General features: G+C 42.2%; 1 protein-coding gene across 2 annotated transcripts in view; it reads right to left on the minus strand.

The window, feature by feature from the left end:
- Nucleotides 1–13,004, minus strand: part of efna3a (ephrin-A3a) — a 74,413-nt gene extending 61,409 nt beyond the window's left edge. Inside the window, exon 1 of one of the 2 annotated variants that reach the window (XM_040020757.1) lies at nucleotides 12,293–13,004. In XM_040020757.1, the coding sequence (XP_039876691.1) occupies nucleotides 12,293–12,402 (110 nt within the window). In that variant the 5' untranslated portion in view covers nucleotides 12,403–13,004. The remainder of the gene's footprint in view (nucleotides 1–12,292) is intronic. The other variant, XM_040020756.1, reaches the window with a different exon arrangement.
- Nucleotides 13,005–20,391: the final 7,387 nt, after the last annotated feature.

Here is a 20,391-nt window from a genome sequence, read left to right on the forward strand (position 1 = left end):
AGGTACAGCGTGAATTACCTGGCTAGCTAGCTAGCTAGCTTGATAGATATGCAGACACAATGGCACAATGTCACAACTTTCCAAGGACTGATGTCCCAACAAATGCACTCCAAGGTCAGATTGTGCAATATTCCAAGACGCTGCCAAAAAAAAAAAAAACCCACTCTACAGGCTTCAGTTGGCATGTTAAAAGTTAAAGCTCATGACTGTCCAATTAAAAACAAACCTGGCTTATTTGGAAGAGCATCGAAAGTCCAACTCCTGGAAAATTGTCCTTTGGACAGACTGAAAGGCAGACCAAAGCAGAGATGTCTGGCCATAATACACAACACCACATTGCAGCATGTCAGGACAAATACCTTATATGAAATGTCAAGCACAGTGGCGGAGAGGTAATGATTTAGGCTTGTTTTTCAGCACATGACCAGGGCAATCGCAAGTGCAGCAGCAACTCTACAACAGAATGACTGAAAAAGAAAAGAATCAACATGCCACAATAGCCCAGAGGAAGCTGAGACCTCAACCTGATTGAAATGCTGTGGTAGGACGTCGAGAGAGCTGTGCATAAACAAATGCCTATTTTTATTATTTGTTTTTAATTTTAAACCATCTGACAGAACAATGCCACCAGTGACTGGTTTACTGGAGGACTATTCCCCCAGCTCAGGTGTCTTACTACAGCCCTCAACATCAATTACCTGCTTCCCCAGTGAGCTTCTCGTACCACCATTGGACAGACTCCATATCCGTATCTTGGAGCACTGCTGCTACTCTTTATACTGCTCTGGAGATCCAATCTGAGCAGGAGGGCCAGTCTAGCTAGAACCTGTATTACAAACCTTCCACGACACCAAGCTGACAAATGATGCAGAGAAGAACAAGGACTACTTTTGATAACTGCAGTTCAAGACAGAGTTCATCTGCAGGATGAGAGACTCACTAAAGAAGCATCTGATTATATTTATTATTTATTTATTACTGCAAAGTTCTAGGCAAATAAAATATTTGTAGAGAAGAAACTCTATTATTTATTAAGTCATTTAAGAAAGCCAATGTACTGGGAAAGTAGCCACATGCACACCCATGCATGCTAAACCAGATGAGTGCACATACACTAGCATCACACACTGAATTTGCGGGAAATACTGTGGACCATTCAAAGGCCAGTTTTCCACATCAGATCAGTGGTATCAGTGTCTATAAATTCATAGTGCTGCATTTTCATAAAAGAAGAATTCCAAACTGTTAACCTACAAAGATAAAAATCATCATCGAGAATCGGCTCGAAAAAGAACCACTGATAATGGACTTGGCTAATCACTGCTAGCACAATATATCATGATATATTTGTCCAATTTCCCAACCCTTGTGGACAAGCAGTGGAAATTATCTGAGTGATGAATGTATCAGTGGGGCCATTACTATTTCCTGATTCATAGCCACCAGGATCTGTGCCATGCAAACACTACTCCGACCGGTACAATATTGTGTGTGGGTTCAGAATAGCCACTGTGACAGTTGCCTGTTCTGCTATTTTTCCTGATTTTTCAGCAGTGCCTCCAAGCTGCTTGTTCTGATACAGTACACATCAGCACCACAGAAAAGGTTGAGGTCTTTAAAGATACTCCAATTCCTGACACACCATTAATATTCTCCATGCAGACTCTTCCTCTCCCCTACATACAAATATCCCCTTTTCCCCCCTCCTCCTCCTCGTCCTAGCCTATCCCCCACCTCCACTCCACTGTCAGCCTTTACATCTTAGAAATGCTTTATATCCCCCTCTCACAAGTTCCTTTTTCCCCCTCATTTTCCTCCCCCATACTCACTTTCTTCCTCTTCCTTTTGGTTATTTTTTGTCAGAACTTTTTCTACCTTTTCCTCCTGGGAAGTGGCACAGAATCCCTTTAAGTGCTGCAAAAGCAAATCTATTTATCATAACCATCTATCTCTCACAGTACATATACTTTATCCTATACTGAAAGACACACGGGCACAAAGAATGCAGTGAGAAGGAAAACCACAGCCTCCCTCGTGTTCTCACACTGTACTAAGACGTCTATGAGCGAGATGATTTCTAAATAATGAGACGACCTATGTGATTCACTCTTTCAACTGCAATAGAGCGATAAATTAAAGGGAGGTAAATGGGCGGTAGTGCCCACTTTCCCTCCCACGCACAGCAATGCGGTTGAGCGAGGCAGTCTTCTGGGACTTCCCATTGACTCCACACAAGGTGAGAACGGAGCAGGAACAGAAGGCTGAGCAAAAACACTTCAAACAACACGGCAGGAAGACGGAGAGCGCTGCTGCTCTGCGAGGCAAACGCAGGCGTGAGGGAGACACTGACCAAAAGAGACGGAGACGGCCAAGACGAGGAGACAGAATCATTACTGTGCTTTCAAAGACAATCAATCAAACAAGGATGTACGCGCACACATACAAGAACCCAGACAGACATTGAGACATGAAAACACCTTAAATGCCACCTAATAGCAGCCAGACAAACACAGAGTGAGAGAGCACAGCAGGACATTGATATTCTATACACCCACACACAGCATGGTGAAGCGCTGGGCTCGTCTCTGTGTGATTCCCAGTTTTACACACCATGCTAGTCTAGACACAGTGCTATGCTGCATTACACCGGTTGTTACCATGAGAAAACATTGCATATACAACACTCACGGTAAGTAAGAAATGTAGCTTTAACACTACGGTCATCGGGGCAGTACTCACAGATGTCTGCTGTACATAGCCCCAAGCTGCTGAAAAGCAGCTGAACCAACCAAATAAATAACTTAACAAACAAAGCACTGCAGCAGATTGGTACATAGCCAGGGGAGATTTGCACAGTTTAATCAGGAGGCATGGCGAACAGGTAGATTACAGACCCTTATATTTCAAGAACCTGGTCATTGATACTACGGCTCTCAAAAATTTGTGATAACAAGCAGGGCGCCACCCCTTCTTATTCCTCTACAAATCATCCTCCGAGCTTTAACAAATGCAAATAACAGACTGCGATGTAGAGCTATTTCCCTCATCAACATTTCAAACTGATCAGGAGAGAGCAAAGGACTGAAACGTCCCCACCTTCGCCACCACCAACCTTCCCATCCTCGGTGACGGAGGATGCCGGCAGTGTGTTGAGTCATGTCTTGTCCAAGTGCAGGGGAAAAAAACGCAGGTGTGTGAGTACAGAGTCATAATTATGCATGTGCCGTCGCTCATGCATTAACCATGACTGGATTTACACATCAAGGCGGCAAATGAATTCAGAGTAGGTATTTTTTTTATGCAGACCAACACGAGACCTGATTAAATGATGAGGTTGAAGATATGGAAACATGGGTGCAAAGAAAGGAGCATAGTACCACTGAGCTGTCTGCTGATCTGCTGACTGTACCTCCTGTTATATTACATAAAAGTCTGAACCATTAAAAATGTATTTTTGCCCATTTGTCTCTAATAAATAATTGCACAAGTATTTTATTGTGGCATAGCTAAGTCTGAGGAGCAGGAGATTATTTTCACCCTGTTTTTCATCCATATGAGTGTAAGATTAAACAAGCCTCGTTTCAGTCAGACAGCTGAAGTTTCACATGATTCATTGCAGCAGCAGAATACAGTTTGGATTGTAGGCTCCAAACTCAATTTGCTCTTTATTTGTCAGTTGGGTAAGTACTTGGTTTTCGGTTTTAGCATTCAGGGTTTGGGGTTTGCTTCTTATTATGTGGAAACAAACACCATCTGAACTTGGCCTGACATCTCACAGCATCAGATTTTTTCTTTCAATAAAGCACCTACCAAAAGATCTATGAACAGTCCTCTTTATTGAAGTGAAGTCTTGCTACCCTGCAAGAACTCCCTCTTTAGAAAGTGACACACTTCTCGCAATCCGTATTGTACAGAACACACATGCACATCTTTCAGGCTTTCATGCTCTCGCCTGTCATTCACATTGAAGGAGATGACTTACGTTGTCAAACTGAATTGCGGAGCCGATACCATGCTTTGTTTGTGCTGCTTCGAGTTGCGAAAAGTTCAACTTTTCAAGTGCCAGCCAATCAGATCATGTTTATTTAAATCAAGAATTTTGTAGTGATCAAAGTAAGTCACAGGTTGCCAACTAAGCTCATGCCAACAACTAGTCAAAGCTCAGACTACTTGCCTTGTGACTGGCAACCACACCAGCAAGCCACACATATGGCATACCCATCAATTAAATGTACGGCAACATGAGAACGCTGCTTGAGGCATTTTGTTTCTTCTAATTTTCTCAATTTTCTTTGTCAAAATCATACCACAGCCATAATCTTTAATCCATGTATGTGGTCATGCGTGAGCCTCATTATGATTTAGTAACACTAAAGTAGGATGGCAACATCTTTGCCACAAGGAAAAATAGGTTACTGCTTTAGTTTATTATGCTTTTGGAGACAAACTCCAAGTAGTTGCAACAACCAGAGTTTGAAACTCTGAGTGACCATGATCAATCACAAGGAGAAGGGACAGGTTGCCAATCCCATCGTGGTGCATCTATGTCACTATTTGTGGAGGAATTCCTGTTTCAAATCTAAAAGATTCTGACTCTGGAATACTAAGTAGTTAATGTGAATTTCTATACACGATGACAGTAAAAGATTTAGAATAGGAAATAAATTGTAAATGGACTGGTTCTTGTACAGTGCTTTTCTATTCTGCTTGAGCACTCAAAGCTTTGTACTTCAAGCTTCAATCACCCATTTATACAAAAGATTTTATACAAGCACTATTTTCTATGGCTAAGTGTTTTCTATCTGACATTGATACACATTCATTGTCCAGTGAATGTATCGGGAGAAACTTGGGGTTCAGTGTCACGGACATGCAGACTGGAGAGGCCAGGTATTGAATAACCAACCTTTTGATTGGTAGATGACCTGCTCCACCTCTTAAGCCACAACCACACCAAACACTGCAACAGATTTGCAAGTTTTGCAGATTTACCAAAGTTAATTGACAAACTATCACAATTAACACATTAATAGCCAACTTGACCCCACTGAATCACAAACAGACTCTGTTTTATTGCCATTTTAATGTTGTCGTGATGCAAAGTCACTTTGAAGACAGCAACTCATTGTCACCAGTCATAGACCCTGTCATAATCCCTGTCTTCAAGGCAAACATTTCAATGAAAAAACTCATTGCACACAGTTGCAGTAATTATGGTTGTGCTAAAGTGTCCAATCAATGTCTTCTCTAGTGTGACTGTAGCATTAAATAGACAACTGAACTGTTAGGGAGTATTCAGTGTTCATGAGGAGAATGAGCCATGCCATTTGTGTACAAAGCAGCGCAGCTCAAGTTGATTGCCTGAACTAGCTGGCAGGCTTCACTCCATTTCTTCAGTTTAATTGAAAAAGTAATCACCTGTGTGTCTAATATAATATATCTAATATTAACTGTTATTTCATTTGATTTCATTTATTTTCTTATGTAACTTTGCACTCAAAAACGTTCAGCTTTCACAGTATTGTTTATTGGCCCCCCTCAACACAACAGAAACACAACAAGGACTAATGCGTCTATTCGACCTCTTTCCCAGCAATCCGATGTGGACACTGCATACTGACTTGCGTGTACAGTACTATATTTTTCAAAAGCTGGATGTTCCCTGAAAAAAAGTGTTTTATTTAATACCTCCAACGTAATTACCTCAACAAGCACAGCATTTCAATGTCTCCGCATTTTAAATTTGCGCAGCACAGCTCTCCAGGTTCCCGACAACAATCTAACCTTTACTTCTGCCAGTAGGTAGCTTCCCCTCCGATTCACTTGCACCACACTTTCAAGTTTTAACGACTTTGCTATCATATTTGTAATAGAGCAGTTTCGCTTGAAGATGTACTGATTTAAATGTTCCCTCTAACAACATAAGAGGGATACATTAAGCGGCAGCGGTGGCTGCCGCTGAGAGGTCAAATTACTTTTTGTCATTCTGGATGCACAGAGCACTAGAGAGAGATTTCAATTTTCTTCAAATATTCTTATTACAGAGACGACGGCTGCCAAAGGGTCTCAGACCTTCATATAATTACATCTTCAATAGGAAAAATCTCAATTATAAGAGAATATCTAATTATTACGCTGCCCATATCCGAAATTGCCCTCACATAAAAGGAATACTGGAGCCGTATCATCCACTAAGCTGTGAGGACAGTTTCCACTTCTCGTAACACGGCTGTTGTTAAGCACCCAAGAGCATTAGAGGGAAGACCTGTCACGGCTCAAGACCTGAAGGGAATGAACAGAGAACAAGATATGACAGAGCACAAACCTGTGTCCTCGCTCGCTGCCTTTTTTATGAAAGGACACTGATAACTCTGAGGGCGCCAGTTGGTGCAAAATACCGCCTCAATTGCCATACCTCAGAAGAGGCCTTCTGCTTCAATAAAAAAACAAATTATTTTGACCAACTGCTGTGGCTGCCATATTGTTTTCCTGGCCATGTAGCTTAACAAGGCCCATTTCCCAAATAATCAAACTCCAGCCAGTGACCATCCACCTATCAACAGCTTTGATCTTTTTCCTACATGGCAGCCATTTTCATCATAGCAGCAATGTAATTTCCCAGTGGGTAACGGGCACTGCAGTGCAGACTCCCAGTGTAATGTACTGTGGAGTTGCCATTCTGAAGTTGGAAAGCCCTCTTTGTAGAAAGCATTTGCATTCAAATCATTGAGTCTGAAATTGGTTCTACCTGTCTGGGATCAGGACTATCTCCTGTGGGTTCCCACTGCCAGTTAAGTGCAGTTTTTATAAGCTTGGAGTGCAGGAATGCTAATGGCCTTTGATGACATATGAAGAGCCTAACTATGTTTTTCCCTTGGACTCCTCCACGGAAAGAAGCACTCCAGGTCACCTGAGGTAGCTCTTAGATGAGTCCCAAGGTAGCTTCCCATCAGAGCTCATGAACGGGTTATAATGGCCCACCACACCTGCAGATTCCTTATTAAAATGAAGCTCAGCAGGCTTGGAGTGCTTTGGACCTTTAGGAGGATCAGAATAGATATAAAAAAAGGCGAAACACCAAGACGGGAGACTTTATTGTAACAGAACAATAGCTGATGTTTTCAGACTTTTCCCTTGGTTCAAATCTGTTGAATTGCATGTTGGCTTTAATCAAACTGCTTGGTAGAGTGCGATTTATGCCCAACAACAGCAGTGGCCAAAAATGAACACTGTGCCATTTTATTTTTGTTTTTGCAATTATGTCCCTTAAGTATATTAAATTTCACTCTTTGTGTTAAGAATTCTAAATCACATGTTTCATATCTGGAAGAAAAGAAAAAGATGAGAGTAGATATTATAAAATATGCGCATAAGGAGAACGTTGTGATAAAGGTTTTTCATTTTTATCTTGTGAAAGAATTGCACAGGTGCATACTTTCCTACAGCTTTTTATTTTATTTTCACATTTCAGAGAAATAAGTTGCATTTACTTTAAGTCTTGGATTTATTCAAAACACATAGGCTACTTTTCTTTCATCCGTGCCTGCACTCGTGTTTTTCTAACCTTTGCTTTCTCTGGAGCTGTTGCTGAAGCTATACCAAGGCCTTGTTTCACACAAACATAGTTAAGGCCCCTAAGGAGCATGAACCCCGGAGCAGTGACTGACAAGCCCATAATAATCAATTCTCAGGCATGCTGTTCCAAGGCAATACTTGATCTGAGCTTCCCGAGCTTAGCGCCGAATGCTTCACGGCGCTTTACGGACACCACAAAATCAAATTAAAAATGCATTTGGAAATTGATCACCTGATGCACCCGGATTGATTGCTGCTCCAAAAGCAACCGGGTCGTGTTTTTGTTTGGCCAGGTTCCATTCACCTTCCCATACCATATAAATGTATTGATCTGCACACCCACTCTTGGATCTATAAGAACCATTAAATATCCTTTCAGTGTTTCTCCATCCACTTATGTGACTCATACCACATTGCAACAAGCTAAAAATGGTCAGAACACAGCTTTGCAGACCAGTAACCTTTAACCACTTTCCACCACTTCACTTCCAATGAGCGCTGGGCGATGATACTAAGTTAGTCGTCCATTTAACAGCAGTGCTCATCAAACTAATCTTCTGAATGTCTAAAACAAATGAAATGGAAAGCATTCATATCTCAACAAACAACAAGAGGGGAATATTCCATTTTAGATATGGAGGAACATGATTAATTCAAAAACTCAAAAGGTCAAATTGCACTTTTCAATCAGTGTTATTCACACACATTCCCTCTCATTTAACATAACTGCAACCAAGGAGAAAAAAAGCCCACTATCTACTGCTGTTTGAGGCGCTTGTGTGGTACAATGAATGCAAAAGAACAAATTGAATGCCGGTGAATAAGATGCATTTGTATGCAAAATTGCCAAGACAGCCAAGAGACAGAGCTGCAGGCGGACGAACGTGCATGTAATCAGGTAGCAAATCTGCTTGTCTCCCGTAAGCTCCGTATGCGTCGCCGTGTTTCTCTGGGCCGAGGGGCAGGTGAGTGGCAGCAGCTATTGTCTCGGAGCACTGGTCCACATGAATGACCCAGCCTGTGTCCACATTAGCACGGATCAACTCCTGTGGGTATCTTCTCCCCAGAAAACAGCAGCTACAGCACATTCAGCCAAATAACCGAACTTCCATATCCGGCAAAGCTTGCGCTCTTTTTCACCCTTCCTGACTTTTGACCGACTTAATTAATCTTTCCACTGCTTTATTCTAGTGAAAGACATCTCTGCTTTCCACCTTTCCAACATCTTCACCTTCCATTCCTTTCTATTACAATCTCTCAGTTAGAGCCAGCTCTTCCTTACAGTAATATTCTTCACACTTTGTAGCCTTTGCTTTTTCTCCATCTACCTTCTGAAATGTCCTTATCCATTACCTGACATTTCTTTTCCCCATCCTTCTCTCTCTCATTTCTTCATTTCTCAGTAATGATTGCCTTTACTGCAACTTAATATCTACAAAGTGTTTCCTACAGGGCACCAGGTTCTCCTCTGTCCCATAGGGGACCGCCTCCAACTCTAGCTGGGTCTACACACCCACAAAAACCGACCTGGTGGTTAATGAGCCTGTTGAGAAAGACGGCACCTTGACTCAACATTGATCACCGGGCCGCTGTTGCTCGAACTCTCTGGGAAGCTATTTGTCAAGGTGATAATTTATTTTGTAGCACCAGATATACTGTGTGGGGAATTGGGTTGTTTTGTTTTGTGTGTGTGTGTTCCAGGGGCTTGACAGACACCATTTCAGGGCCAAATCAGTCCATAATGTGTAGCATAAAACACGCTGAGCTGTAAATCACTAAGTATCGGCCACAAACAGCGAAAGAAAGCTTTCATCTGGCTGAGCAGGCAAGGGAATGGCGATTTAGCAAAGAGACGTGTGGCACATTTTCAAACGCAATTCCCTGGTATTCCTTCACACACCCATGCAAAGACTTTTTTGCTCTGGTGTTCTGCTAAGTTAAAAGCATTAGCAGAGGAACTATGTGACTTAGCGAGGGAGTGGGAGATTGAATGAAAGCTGCGCTGCTGTTTTCATCACACCAACATCACACCGGGCAATTATGGAGATGCGTCCTGTGAAACCAGCGAGGCCAGACACCTGATGGGAGGAGGTGGCAGGAGTATGGGACGCTGCTTGCGGGTAGGCGAGGCTACCGCAGTGCACCGCTGCTCCGGCATGCTCTCAAGATGTTCCACATCTCCCCCCTCTAATTGGCAGATGGCCTCAGATGCGAGATGATTTAATGGCCTGCGTGTGTGTTTTTTCTTGCCTCAGTCAGCCATTAGCAGGGACATCTGTAACGAGTTGGCCAGGCACACTGCTGAGAGTGGAAGCTGAGGCCAACACTTTCTAATGGGGGGTAGTGCGGTCGTGACGGGCTTGGGCGGTAATCAAAGCACTCCGAGGTATTTCTTGGGGTTATGATAATCGGGATATCTCGTTTCAAATTGTGCGAGGCATGACAAAAAGCAATAATAAATCATCTGATGTTGTTTACCTCAGAAAAGCTGAAAAGAATCAAACAGAGCAGTATTACTGAGGAATCCACTGTGTGACAATCCACTTTTGACTTTCAGTATACCAGAGCAAGACATTTCTAGCTGAGCGTTATCATAAAAAGCCATTTTCATGGCTTTGGCACAAACAGGTTGGCTTCCAAGTGATCCCATTTCTTGCAGCTGTGCCGTAACCATCTGTGCTGAATGCTGCGCTCAAGGGTGAAACATTAAGGCCTGAACCAGAGTTTTGGCCCTAAAGGCCTCTGGTTTCTTTCTCTCTCCTGCTGCCTTCATTTCTTACTGCTCCCTCCTGAGCTTGCCTCTATAACGAAAGCTGGATGAGAGACGGAGCTGCGTTACTGAACAAGCAAGGCCTTCAGCTGGTTTCTGTGCATGTAGGAGAAATGGCTCCAAGCCTAGGGCCTTTTAAGACTTGATGGCCATCAGTATTCTTGCCATAGCCTCTGAGGATTTGTCTGCTACCTGCAAACTGGGTCAGTTTTTGCATTATTTTAGAGATTTGTATCTCACTGTGGAGAAAGAAGGTTTTGCACACGCATGCATGTAGACCCACACCTGCACTTTGTCTTTCTCTCTCCGCTTCCTTCCCTCTATGCCTCTCTCTCACACACAAACACACACACTGCATTTTGAATTCATCAATACGTGCACATATTTGTCATTTTAACACATAAATGTCAATTTAAAGCCACCGAATGTGCTAACGCTGTAATGAATAACTACACCGAGCAAACATACCCACGCTGTGAAAATCATTTTAGATGGAGCACACACCAGACAACTAATTAAAATTGATAGATAGACTACTGTTGATTATGGCACTCAAAAACCTGTGCACTTTTTCAGCACTAAAACGCAACTAAGTCTCAGTTAATACACCCCCTCTCTATTCATGTCACACCGACGGGATTAACTGTAGTCATAAATCTGAAACAGTTGTGAATGTGACTCTGCCATTCTCACATTAATGTTAATGAGGAAGTGACACTGCTGCGGCATCACCTTTACTGTTTCCATCAGGTTTCAGAACTGTTATTATAACGACTATTTTTAAATTCACCCCACTTTTCTAATTCCAATCGTTTACTGTATGTGTGCCCCCAGCAGAGAGCCCGGAAGGCGAGTGAGGGACCAGCAGCAGCAGATGTGGGGGCGGAAATGAGATGCAGAAACAGGGGAAAAGAAAGGTGGGGGGTGGAATTGAGGGGGACAGACGGGCTGGTGATACACAGTAGAAAAATAAGAGAAGGAAGAAAAAAGCAAAGTATGTGATAGAGAGAGGCGATAGGAGAGACCCGCGTCTGAGGTGAATACAAATGGACAGAGGAGGAACACAGATAGAGGAGGCGAACGAGGAGTGGGGGGTGGTGGGGGAGGCAAAGAGGGAGGCTGTGTGAGGAGAAGAGATAAAAGAATGTGAGAAAGATAAATTTACTGTTGGCTAATGAGAAGACAAAGGCAGTAGAATCCACATCGATCTCTGCCCCACAGCAAGCTGGCTTTATAGAAGTAGAGAGAGAAAGAGAGATAGCAGAGCCTGAGAAAGCTCACCAGAGGTAAGCAACCTCACAGATGCCGGAGGAATCACAGGATGAGAATAAAGTCAGAGGTATGTTTGAGTGAGTGTGGCAAGCATACTTATTTGTAATGACCACACATATACACTGACTTCTTCTAGTTTGAGTGATGTATGTGAATAATGCATTGATGCTGAATGGAGCCAGAGAGGACGAGCAGACAGCAAGGTAAAAAAAAAATGAAAACTACTTCAATGACTCAATACTGGGAGCAAGTAGATGGTCTAAATGTGAGACGGGATTCAAATATTTATATAGCAGGCACTTTACAGGCAGGGTGAACACGAGGAGCATCGCAAAAACAGTTTCCCAGTGGAGATGCATTACTGCACTCAAATGGATTAAATGACTGGGAACAAAGGAAACATCTGAAGCTTGGAATTATTAAAGAGATAAAAAAGAAGACACTTATGAACTACTGCAACTGGTTATTATCTTATTACAAACTCGTATTTCTTAAATATAACTCTTGTGGTGTATTTCAGTGGTGGTTCAAGGGCTTTGCTGTAAATAAAAGAAGCACGTCGCTGCAGGAGAAGGTGCTCACACCGTCATGTAAACAAGTTATCAACACAGGTGTGCATCGACAAAGACCAGCATCGGATAATTTGCTAACAAGGGGAGAGAGTGCACCACTTACAGCAGGTTTGAACTGTTCCAGTACACCGCATGCCGATTGCTGGCTCTCGAAAGGTGCAAGTTTGTAAGCGCCAGCGTGATGAGGCTGAGGGAAAACGTTGCGAGAGCCATAATCCCTCCGCTGCTCAGCCAGTTCTGGTGCCCCCTCTTCCTTCTGCGTCCCCGCTCCTTCTGTCCCAGGCGACGCGTCACTCACAACATCCCAGCGGTCAAAAAGAAGAAGAAGAAGAAGACGAAAAGAGAAAGAAAATACGCCTTTTCAAGTTCCAGTTACCTTAACAACGGGTTGAATCGGGGTGACTTGTAAGTGGTTACGTGTTCTTCAACTCAAATCCCATTGCGACGAAACCCATTTGGGCATCTTTACTTGTGCCAAATCTATCCGGACTTCTGACGCGTGCCCGCTGGGCACTTTTTCAAGTCACACCTTTTGTTTTGTTTTCCCAGTTCTTTCACTAGAAAGGAGCAGCGCAGGTAGATAAACGGCAAGACAGTCTACCACATTCAAAACTAACAGCTGTAAGTCGGTGCTTATTGTTCTCGACGCGCTTTAAAGTCGCATCCAAGGCGCTGGACCTCTGCTGTTGAGATTTGGGTAGCTGTAGGTGACCTGCCGCTTCTCTCATCAGCAGCAGTAGCAGCAGCAGCAGCCACACGCTGCGAACACAACGCTACAAACCCGCCCTCTGACGGCTGAGATGTGCCCACATGTCCATCTATTCTCCCGCCCCGCCCCCTCAAAACATGCACCGTCTCACAAGAAAATGAAAATATATGCGTAAAAATAAAAGGATCAGTCATATTGTAGTAAGGAATTTGATTATTTAAAGGTAAGGTGAAGGTGATTTTAGGTTTAAAGGACATTGATTTTACAAACAATAAAACCGCTCCAAAAGAGCCCATCTAGCACCACCTATTAATTAGTAAATAGGTCAGAGTCAATCAGTCAGTGCTGCACCCAGTGGATAGTTTGCTCCAGCTTTTCTGCTTTATTGTGTGTACCTAACTATAAAAAAATTACTACTGATAGGCAAAACATGAAAAATCAACTTATTTGATGTCACATTTTCCCATTTGTTAACGGGTTAAAAATAATCACCTTTACTTTACTTTGGTCTTTTTGCCTTTTCCCCCCCAACAGCCTCTCATCAGGTATTGTTTTAGTAAACCTTGACACAGACCATATGGTAGAGTGCGCTCCTTTAAGCACTTAAGTGGTACGTTATATAGAGTGGTAATGTGACAACTCTGATATCTAAAATAAAACGGTTTCCATGACTCCTTTCATAATTACAGACCTTAAAAATGCAGTACAGGTCACATCTTGAAAGTTTAAGTATTTTTTTCTGTTTCCATAAGAACAGATTAGGGTTCAGGGTTTACTGAGAGATTAAACTGGAGAACACACTGTAAGAATAACATCCCCTCTGGCTGCTTCACGACTCATTATCGCATGTTTAACAGTTAATTATCATCAGGCTGTTCACATTTCAACAGCTATAGTGTTTGATATACAAATGGTTGAAAGTTTAATGCAAAGCCACCACACTGTAATAGTGGTACACAGAGCTATCTAGTGCTGGGCTCAGTCATCTTGATGTAAAGCGCCATCGTGTTCAGGACTTCTCAATATTTTTCATTCTGTGTGTGTGTAGATGCACAACGAGTACACAAATTGCACAATCCTAAACAGTGCTTTGAAAAGAATTTTCTTTAAGACTCAGGAATTAAAAGTTTTAGAAAAATTTCAGGTATGTAAGCCAGTGGGCATAAAAGCGATGTCTCATGCAGAAATAATTTTGCTTCTAGTGAACTACATCTGCAAACTTTAGCTGAGGTGGAGGAGGGATACAATACTCACACAGTCACAAAATATTCGACCTTAGAGTGTATATAGAAGATGGTTGTAGCCTCTTGGTCTGAAAAATGAGGCAAATGCGGAAGTGATTTACACCTGTTCAAATCCGCATTTACACAAATATCTAATCAGCCAATCACATGGTAGCAACTCAGTGCATGTAGCCATGTAAACATGTGCATGGTCGATCGTCTGAAGTTGAAACCGAGCATCACAATGGACAAGAACAGTTACTTATGTGACTCTGAATGTGCCATTGTTGTCAGTGCCAGAAGGGATGACCTGAGTATTTTAGAAACTGCTGAGATGTTTCTAGTGGGATTTTTCCACACAGCTGTCTCTAGGGTTTATAGAGAAAGGTCTGAAAAAGAGAAAATATAGTAAGCAGGAGTTCTCTGGGAGAAAGTATCTTGTTGATGTCATAGGTCAGAGAAAAATGGAAAGACTGCTTTTCAGCTGATAAGAAGGCAACGGGAACTCAAATAACCACTTGTTATAACAGAGTTAGAATCAGAATCAGAATAATTTATTAGTCCCAGAGGAAATGATGTAAGTCCCGGAAAAATAGGAGCTGAAACAGGCTGCATGCAGGCTCGTGTATCCGCACTACAACTAATACAGAAGAGCATCTCTGACTGCAAAACGTGTCAAAGCTTGAGCCACATGTGTTACTGCAACAGAAAACCACACAGAAGATCCACGCCTGACAGCTAAGAAAAGAAAACCGAGTCTACAGTTCAGTTCAGGCTCCAAAGGAAAAACATTGTCTAATCTAATGAGACTTGATTTCTCTTGCAAAAGTCAAATGGTAGGATCAGAATTCGGTGAACCATCCTACCCTGTATCAACAGTTCAGGCTGCTGGTGGTGTAATGGTGTGTAATGGTGTGTAATGGTGTGGGGGTATTTTCTTGCCACACTTTGGTCCTCTTATTACCAAGCGAAGATTCTTTAAATGCCACAATCTTCCTGACTATTGTTGCTGACCATGCCCATCCCTTTATGACAACACTGTATCTATCTTCTGAAGGTTGCATCAAAAACTGCTTTCTTGAACATGACAGGGAGTTCACTGTACTCAGATGGTCACCCGATCTGAGGAATGTTCCCAGCACCTTGTTGAATCTATAGCATGAAGAATTAAGGCTGCTTTGAAGGCAAAAGGGGTTCAGCTAAGTACTAACAGGTGACACTAATGAAGGAAAACGACCCTAATTTCCTTTGATCTGTGCCCCTGAGTTAAGTCTAAGGTCTGATTTGCTAAATTAAAGTCATATCGAATATAGCATAATGTTGGGCCAGCCTTATGATTGTTAAGTTGCTACTGTGAGATTACAGCGTCCTTCAGTCTCTACGTCAGATTCAAGCCTTGCTCTTGACGTCCAGAGATTGTGTGCTTTCAATAGGTATATAATACACACTTCTTTTACCCAATGGTACAGCTCCCGTATCAAACTGATTTATCTTTTTTGAAATGCCAGATCATGATTTGTGGAAAAAGACAGACGGCTGAGGCTGCTGAGGTTTTCCATTTTTCCAGTTTCCTTTTTTTTTAGCCATCTACTTCCATTATATTCGGTAAACGACAGACATTTCTACAACCAACATTTCAAAAACTGGACAACTCACACCAAAATAATCTAGAGGGACAAACAACACAACACGCCAGTGGAAAAAAAACAAACATGTATTTTTGATTTGGGGGGTAAACTATCCCTTTAAGGTTACGGCTAGAAATAAGATTCACATTAATATTAGAAAATTAATACAGTGAGTGCAAGGCCATTACAAGTACAGTAATAACACATGTGTCTGAGTAATTATATGTGTGTGTGAGTGTATCTGTGTGCTTATGTGTGTGTGTTAAACAGTGAAATATAGACCGAGGGGGGAGCGTATGAAAATTTGGAGACTTTAATTAACCTGTTTAATTTCGCCGGTGGTGGTTTAACCACTCTATCTAGCCTAATGGTTGCCCGCAGTATTAATGGCTCAGTTAATTCCAAATATTAAGCATTAGCCTCGGTTTGATTAACTCTGCCAATTTCATATCTCATAATGGTGTCCCTTTTTGGAGGGGATATCAGTGATAGTCACACCCATAAACATGGTCGTAGACTCTGTCGGTGCAACTTTTTGCTGAGCGATCCAAACATTAATCTGAATTACCGCCGATGATAAATGAATGCTCATTACACTTCTTAGCCGAGTCCCTGAAGGTCAGAATTTTCTGCGAGCGAGGAGACGCAGCCTGAGTCGGTTGTAGATCTGCTGCCTACTTTCCACTCTTTCATCTCTCATTCATACACACCGTCTGTCTAGTTTGCTCTCGTTTGCTCTCACTCACTCCCCGCTTCTCTGTTGTTTTTGTCAGTGATGACGCCTCTCTTGAGTGCCCTCCGGGCATGTTGCCGTGGCGACTGGAGTAAAGGGGTGGATGAAAGAGCAAGTACCATCACTTTATTTTCTCCCCCAACTCTCTCCCCCACCCGCTCCCTCTCTCTGTCCCGCCACCTATCTGTGCAGCTCTCCTGGATCACTCGCCTCCATCCACTCCAACATTTGTCATCCTTTTGTCACCTCTCACTCAGGAGGAAAGAAGTGGTGTATCCACGAGGAGCATATTCTTCCCCCTCTACTTGAACCAATGATCTCTCGCTTCCTGCTGCGGGTCCTGACCACACAGTACCAGAGAAAGTGAGGGGAAAACGCACAGAAAGACATTTCATATGTTTCGGCTCGTCTCAACCACCAGAGGCTCAGATTTTGCAGATTTATAATGTGCTTTGTGTGTATTCTGATCATGTGACCGAGTGAAGCTTCTCGGTATCATAACTTATTGAACACGTTTGTTCTTTTGCACTGTTTATACGTGTTTATTGCCTCACTTGTATTTCGCTGTAGGCACTGATACATACTATAGTAGCACGGCTCGTTACCTTAACTGTGACTGTGTTTGTGATTAATTCATGAACAGCAGCTATAGGCATATTGATTATTCTGATAATTTTTTCTCATCAATCAACCTCAATGCTTTCATGCATCCTCGTTCGCTCATTATTGATTTCATTCTTCAGCCTACTTTACTCCCATTGTAAGCAACATTACAGTTAAAACGATGTGCTGGTTTGTTCCTCAGCGGGACTTCTTTATTCTTCCTCCTGGCTTCTATCTGTGCTATCTCTAATTTTCTACACCCATCTGTTCTTCTTTTCCCTACGTCTCATTCTGGATTTATCTCAGCTTTAATGTTAATGGATTAAAATGAGGTTGCCTTGATTGAGTTTAATGTCCAGTGGCGGTGTCAGTAAACAACAATTTATTTGATTAATCAGTTAATCTAGTGAAATGTCAAACTTTGAATATAAACTAAGTGTGACAGGAAAAAAAAAATAACAGCAGAGGCAGGAGCCTTTTGAATCTGGTAACGTAGACAAATAAAAAGCGCTGTGTAAAAAGTAAAAGTGTGTATCCCTGTGTCACAGTGTGTCACCTTGTCAACCCTTCCTCATCCTATTGCTTTTTTGTTTTATTTGTCATGAACATATATTTTGTAGGTTTAAAACTGTTAGAAAGTTACAAAGTGTGAGAGAAGGAAATGAAAACAAACTGGTGAAAATCTGGAGGCAACATGTTGAGACTGAGAAAAGGAAGGTGGGGAAGGGAGGTATGGAGGCATTAGCCAAATGGAAGCAAGGCCAGCAGTGTTTTTGTTAATGGCATGAAGCTGAGGACAGGCCTCGCCCAAACTCCAGGTGGGCCACCATCGTTTTGTTCCCTCGAGTGTAGTGCTTAACCTGCCTCGCTTCAGTGAGTACCCAGCTGTGCAAATGGCTAATGTGATTGTGAAGATACAAGCCCAAGATAATGGCATCTGCCAAGCAATCAAGAATAATGTTCCTCAGCATCAGGCTGCGATTAAAAGACAGCGCAAGGAAATGGATGCTGGGATGGGGCCTGGAGAAGAGAGTGATGTGCTAAATGGTTGTAAAGGACAGAAGCAAGGAGATGAACTGTCAAAGCAATCTGTTTAGAGAGAAATTAAATACTGGAATAATTGAAGGAATGAATTGACATTCAAAGGTGCACTGCCTCTTAATAAATCAAAGTTTGGTCACCTCTTTAGATCCCCTGGGCGTTCCAGCATTTCTGCATGTCAGCATCTGGGGGTTCACGCCGTCCCAATTCATTCCCAGGGCGTCAATTGCTGATGTGTTGTCACAGCCACTGGCATCTCATAGAAACACCCAAGGAGTCATTGTCGTTTGTGCCTATACTCACCAAGTCTTTGGCACTCCCTCCTGCTTGTAAATAACCATTTGGCAAACCCTTCTAGGTAAGTAAAACAGTTTTAAAACAAATCAAAATAAATATTTTCTTAAACCTGAAAATCCTTTTAATTGCCCACAAATAACCAGCGAGTGAAAACTAGGGTAACAAGTCTGAAACATAAAGCACCAAAACTGGACTTTAACTGCAGTCTCCTTGTTGAAAACTGGACCTCTGCCACCCTGTTCCATTTTCAAACTTAACTGCTCTTAAAAAGAAGACTGTAACCTCTCCAGTGTCCAGTCATCCCACAGCCAGCACATTGTACATCAGTGTAACTCCAGTGGCGCCTGGAAAAACTGAAAGATTTCTTTGGGGCACAAAGTCACCATGTTCAGTTCAGTGTCACTGATGGCTTTCATTAATTTACTACATGTTTATTTTTTTCTTAATTCTTAATACTCCAGCAGTTGTACCTATACTGTAGTGCTTGCAAATCCTGGCTGCTTTACAGGGTTTCCCTCTGCAATGGGTTCCCACTTTTCATATTAGTCTCCACTTTTCCTCATTAAATAGCACACATATCATGGATAGATAGATGATGACTTACTGATTCTGAAACAGAGACCTCATTTTCACTCATAAGTGACTGTAAATTGGTCTGATATTCTGCAAATGATATTTCCTTAGATAGCTTGAGAGGACCATTACTGTTTGTGGCCTGTGAAGTCCACCGAGACCAAAAGCATCCTGGGCAGTTTTTGACCATAACAGGCTCGTGTAGCTTTAGCCTGGTTTGTTGTTTTATTTGATGCAAAGAAATAATCCTTCTAATTATGTGACGCTATTTTGCTAAGCTAAATATAATAGTTATTTAGCACCAGGTGACCGTCATTCGGCTGTCCCCCAGCCCAGTAACAAATGGCTGGTGTGTGTGAATGCGGGTGTGTATGTGAGTGCGAATGGTTGTCTGTGTGTATGTGTTAGCCCTGCGACAGACTGACAACCTTTCCAGGGTGTACCCTGCCTCTCGCCCCAAGACAGCTGGGATAGGCTCAAGCCCCCCCGGGACCCTGTAAAAGGATAAGAGGCAGAGAATGGATGGATGGATACATATACTAGTCAAAAACCTATAAATGAACACGCAATGGTCGGAAATGCTGGTTTTCAAACAAGATCCTGAAATACTGTGTAATTGTTCACACATCAGTGAAGTATTCTGGTAAAAATCAAAGAAGTAAAGCTTAAAAGAGATACTCAGATCCTACTTTTTTTGTCATCCCTTGTTTTTTGTCAGATTGTCCGTTTCCAACATCAGAGATTTGTAGAAAACTGGAGACTCAGATTCTATTTGACCCTCTGTTGAAGTCCGTTAGCTGAGTCATGCTGATACATTTATGGTATGTACTGTATGTGTGGAACACACGTAAACTGCAGTAAATGCTGCTTCATAATAAACAAATAATGAAACTGGATGAAATGTGAACAAGGTGTCAGCATAGTGTGGCAGGCCAAGTTCTGGGTCACAGCCCACTTTGTTATAGGTGTGGTAACCCATACACCTTGCAATATTTGATGCTGGTTTCCAAATGGAAACCCTCAGGGGGAAACAAATTACAACTTTGCCAGAAACTTGTTATTATGGACGTGACTGGCAGCAGGAACGTTTTGGTAAAAACTTAATGGCTCAAGTCACCAGAGTTCATCTGAAGGTGGACTGAAATAACAAAAAGTCATATTTTAAATAAATAATTTTTAGGCCATGTAGTTTTTGTGAAACTGTGAGAGAAGTAAAACTCACATATGGTGCATTGTACATATTAACAAAAGGACAGTTTTGTGTTTGGCTGCATCAGGTTTAGTCCGAAGTCCGAAATAAACCCAAACAACACCTTAGATAACTTTAATACACGTACATACAGTAATGGCCTCTTATTGGAAGACCGAGTGGCAGAGAGAGGGTTAAGAAGGTGG

The sequence above is a fragment of the Simochromis diagramma genome, unplaced genomic scaffold (genome assembly GCF_900408965.1).
Source record: "Simochromis diagramma unplaced genomic scaffold, fSimDia1.1 OVJJ01000753.1, whole genome shotgun sequence".
Taxonomy (NCBI): domain Eukaryota; kingdom Metazoa; phylum Chordata; class Actinopteri; order Cichliformes; family Cichlidae; genus Simochromis; species Simochromis diagramma.